Source organism: Leishmania major, chromosome 31 (genome assembly GCF_000002725.2).
Source record: "Leishmania major strain Friedlin complete genome, chromosome 31".
In the NCBI taxonomy this organism is placed as follows: Eukaryota; Euglenozoa; class Kinetoplastea; order Trypanosomatida; family Trypanosomatidae; genus Leishmania; species Leishmania major.
This window is the reverse complement of record NC_007272.2, coordinates 733124-738065: the sequence shown is the minus strand read 5'-3', so window position 1 is coordinate 738065 and position 4942 is coordinate 733124. Positions and strand designations below refer to the sequence as shown.

Below are 4942 nucleotides of genomic sequence, written 5' to 3'. Positions count from 1 at the left end.
GCCCTTTTCGCCCTTTTTTTTGTTTTTTGTTTTTTTCGCACACTCTCTCGCTCCCTTTCCATCGCCGACGATTTTTCTGTGCCTCGAAAGGCGTCCCTTCAGAAACGGAGCCGCCTTTTGCTTTCTCTCCGTTCATTCACTCTTTTCGTTGTGCGTTTGGATTCGTTTTTGTTTTTTGTTTTCTTGCTTGTACGCTGCACAACGCCCATATACATACGTATTCGCTCACGTGTAGTAAAAACTCATCACCTTCGCGCGCGCACCCCCTCTGTCCCTCTCTCTTTCTGTCTTTCTTGCTTTCGGATTATCTTTTTTGTCGTGTTTTTTTTTTCGTGTTGTACGGACGGGCTCTTTGATAGCGACAGGGCTTCTTCTCGATCCCCCTCCCCTCACGCTCTCGCGTCCCCGTTTTCCTTTCCTCTGTTTGTTGTCCCTACCTGTAAACGGAACGGCACGCTGCAGCGCAAAGACGTTGAGAAACGCCAGACCAAAAAAAAAGAAGGCAGCACAAAAAAGGGGGCGTTCCCCCCCCTCTCCCACCAGAAGAAACACAGAGAGATAGACGCGCACGAGTCTGAACCCCACCAACGCTAACCGCAGCAAGAAGAAACTAGCAGCATTTTGCGACAAAGAGGGGGGACCCTTTACAGAAAGCTTAAACAGCAAACACACACACACACACACACACACACACAGCTTCACCAGCCTCTCCGCCCTCTTCTCTCTCTTTGTGTGCTGAAAACAGCAAGACGATACGAAAACCAAAAAAAGCAAAAAGAAGCAAAGCTTCCACTCCTCCTCTCACCGCGTGCCTCCTTTTCATCTGCTGCTCCATGACTCCATAGTCTTCTTGCTCGTGCACTCTTTTTATCTCTCTTCCACCCTCCAGATATTTGTGCGTACGCTCTGGCACAGACCCTCCTTCCCTCCCCCCGCCCCCGCCCACGCTCCCTGTGTTGCTGACACCTCTCGTACTTTCGGTGCCTGCGTTGTGCGACGCTATTCCGATTCGCAACTGCAACTAAAAAGCAACAACACCACAAATACAGGTGGCATTCAAAGAGAGAGAAACTGGAAAGGGAAAGGCAGAGTCGACACGCTTTGCATATCCCTCCATCGAAGGCGACGTTGATTCGCAGAGATTGCGTCATCGAAAGCGAAAAAGTCTCCGTGCTCGTCGCCGTGCTAGTTCGCTGTTGGATTTCTATTTTACTGCTCCATATCTTTCAAACGTGAATCGTTTCGACTTGCGCGACGCTCCCCCTTCTCGTCGCTGTTTTTAGGTTGTCCCGCCCCATTCTGCTCCCTCCGCATCCCTCTTCTGCTCGGGCTCTTTATTTTTTTTCGTTTTTTTTTGTCCGTTTGGCTCGCCCCCTTTCCTGGTCATTATTTTCTTGCGTGTGTGTGTGTGTGTGTGCGATCGTTTTCGGATCTCTGTCAGCGCCACTCTGTGAGCCAAACAAGCTGATCTCGTTTTCTTTCGTTTTTCCTTTCTTTTTTTTTTTGCTCGCTCTGCACCGATAGTTTGCTCGTCTCTTGCTTCTCTCTCTGTCTCTTTATCTTCCCTGTGTTCTTGCGGAAGCCCACGGCCTTTTCTTTGCCCTTGTAGATCGCTGCGTGCTTTGCCAAGCAGGAACAACGTAGAAGGAGGGAAAAGAAAGCAAAATGGGTACCGCGCCAAGTGCGGAGATCGTGCCTGATGCCCCTTTCCGTGTCCCACAAAGCGGCGTGCGGCAGGTGGCGCTGATCCCCATTGTGGAGCAGTACTTTCCTACCCCTGACTGCCCGCTGTTCAGGCAACTGTACGAAGCCTACACCGACCCATCGGTGCGCTACTACATGCGGCCCAACTTTGACGGCAAAAGTGGCGACCTCAGTTGCATCCCGCCCATCGAGAACTCGCGTGAGGACATGCACCGCCTCCTGCTTCGGCACACCGCACAGGGTATGTTTCCGACCAATGCCGCCGTCCGCGAGGTCTACGAGGTCGGCGACTTCTACCGTATCCGCCCCATGTTGTGCGCTGTTGTGTTTCTCTACGAGGGCACGAGCTACGTGCCGGAGGGCAGCGTGCAGCTTCCGTCGCCGAGCCGCAGCGGCGCGTCGGCGTTTGCGAAGGTGATCGGCATCATCGGTGATACCTGTGCGTTGGTGAAAAAGCCAGACGACCCGCTCATTCCTTTTCGACGCGACGACGTGCTGAAGATCCGAACGTTGATTATGAAGTCGGCCGGAGACCACAACATGTCCCGTGTAGTCCTGCTCGCCGCCTACATCTACTACCATCAGTGCTGCAGAATCATCGGTCTGCCGAACGTGCCTGCGCTGTCGGCCAGCTTCACGTGCTTTAAGACCAACATTCCATTTCTGTGCTTTCTGCGAGAGATGCGGGATCGCATGGCAAACGTTCTGGAGGCGCCGAAACGATCCAAATTTTACATTGACGAGTACTGCCTCCACGGCGCGGTGAGTCGCGAGTATGTGGCCAAGATGATGCCCGCCGTTGCCTGCTACTACATCTCCTTCCTGAAAGCAAAGTCAGAGCAGCGAGTCTTGAAGCAACTGTCGCATCAGCAGTCTATCGTGACGGGTTGCGCTGGAAAGGATCGCGCTGGGCTGACGGGGAAAGCTTTGATGAACCGCGCTGAGACTCACGTTGGCAGCGTCTACACCGATGTCTTCAACGACCACGCATCCCTGGCCGTGAAGGCGGCAGCGTTGGAGGGTGCGTTGAAGAGCGGGGGCAGCACTCCTCCGAAGATCACCTACGTGGTGAAGGGGTACGTCACTCGCGCTGTGACAAGCATCTCGAACTGGAGCCACGCGGCCAACGAGGTGTACGTGGTCTGTGTGGACAGCACCGTGACGGTGGTGGATCGCGCTTCGGTAGAGGCCCTCGATGGACCGACGCACACGCCTTCGCTGGCACACCAGCCGGACCTGAACGAGGACGCCGAGGCGGCCGACAGCACGACATCGGCGGTGGTGGAGACTCTTCAGGTGCATCGGGGCGACATACTCTCCTTCTACGTCCCTCCGAGCATCTGCAGCACTGGTGCCAGCCCAAGTCTCAGTGTTACCACGGCGCACGATATCAGCAAGGATGAAGATATCTTCTATGGTACATCAAACCTCGAAGCGCTAAAGTTCTGCTCGAACAACACCTCGTTGTTGTCGTCTTCGTCGTCTGAGGCACCGTCGCGCTGTGGCTCAGCGGGTTTCGCTCTCGATGCTGCGAAGGGTGCCTCCGATGAAGACAGCACGTCCGCGGAGGCCACCCCCTCCAGCGGAGCGACCGGCCTCGACGGCGATGCCGCCTCCTTTGAGGCGAAGAAGGGCAGCTGGCGCGTCGACGACAACATCTTCATCGAGAGCGTCCTTCTCTCCCTCGTGCGTGATGAGTGCAAGCTGGCGCGTGAGGCGACGGAGCAGGACCCGGGGTGGGTCTACGACGATGCCAACAAGTCCTGTGTCCACGACGGCTCCTTCTACGTGTGGCACTTCCGTCGTGGCCACGAGGACTTCTATTACGGTACCGTGCCCAAGTTTGCCAACCCGAACCGGCAATCAAACCGCAAAAACGGCGGCTGCAGTAGCGGTAACGCAGCGCAGGGCAAGGTTGACCGCGGCGGCGTCGGCGGGGCCGGGGCTTCGAGAGATCCGAACAGTGGTGTCCGCAGCATCGGCGCGCGCGGGAAGAATGGCGACACATCGCCAATACTGCCGCCGACGCCGGCCGATGCGCTGCCGCCAAGCGTACCTCCGGTGCGCAGACAGAACATCCTCTCCCAGCCACCCCAGTCCTCGAAGCTGCCGCAGAAAGGCGTGTTGCTGTCCCGCCCCCTTTCGGCGGCGAGTCCAGACATTCAACAGGCGTACCTCGCGTCTATCGCTGCTGGGGTCTCGTTGCCACAGCCTCCCGCGTACGATGCAAGTACGCAATCTGCAGTGCAAGCTGCCCCAATGCCGTTTGCAGGCAGCATTGGCCAAGGCCACCTCAAGAATTCAATGTATGCCACATACCCCGCGGAGGCGGCGGCGATGGCGCCGGCAGGCGCCCCCGTGATGTACACCTTCATGCCTGTCATTCAGGGTCAGAGTGAGATGTCGCCGGCGCCGCAACAGCAGCTGCACACCTTGCCTCCCCAGGGAATGTACAGCCATGAGGTGCCTCCTCTGCCCCCGTCTCCTCCGCAGCAGCAAGAAGTGTGGGGCGTGGCGGGTGCTGGCAACGTTCAAGGCACCGCAGCAGCATCCCAGTCGGTCGGGACATGTGCCGTGAATGCACTGGGCCAACTCGTTGCTGTAGGGGGCTTAATGGGCAGCGGGGTCGCGCCAGCGCAGCAGGTGTCCTACACCCCGTCTGTCGCTGCCGCCGCACCGCAGTCGTACCCAAGCTATGTGATGGTGAATGGGCAGCTCTGTATCTTGCAATCGACCGTGGCCACCGCCACCGCCGCTGCACCATCCCCGATGCTATCCTATCAACAGCACGCGCACATGATGGCCTTCAGCCAGTGACGGAGCGTCACAGCGCCGGCTCCTCTTTCTTTCCTTTCCCTCGCTCGCTTCTGCGCACCACGCACGATCCAAGCCGTGGAAAGGCGGGGGTAGGGAGGGAGGCCATTGAGTGGAGGGGGATGGCGAGACAGCCGCATAGGCCAGTGCTTGGGCACACGCGTGTACCCACAGTAACACGAGCGTCTCAACCTCCCCTCCTTTCTCTTTTTGTTTTGTGCTCTGGTTTCCGGAGCTCTTGCTCGTGTGTACTCACGTAGGTTTCTTTCGTGTTCTTCTTTTGTTGCCGCCTCCTACACGGGGCCAGTCGCTTATCGAGGTCCTGGTTTATCGATATGGACGCTTCGGAAAGGTCTGCACCGCATTTTATTCACTTCTTTGTAGCCTATGTATTATTGCTGGCCTTGCTGGTGCACATGCATAG

At 57.0% G+C, this 4942-nt stretch overlaps 1 protein-coding gene across 1 annotated transcript; it reads left to right on the top strand.

Moving 5' to 3' along the window:
• Window positions 1-1665: 1665 nt before the first annotated feature.
• On the top strand, window positions 1666-4521 carry LMJF_31_1520 (conserved hypothetical protein; the record flags this gene model as incomplete). The annotated part of the gene is made up of 1 exon (XM_001685086.1): window positions 1666-4521. The coding sequence occupies one exon, from the start codon at window positions 1666-1668 to the stop codon at window positions 4519-4521; it is 2856 nt and encodes a 951-aa protein (XP_001685138.1).
• Window positions 4522-4942: the final 421 nt, after the last annotated feature.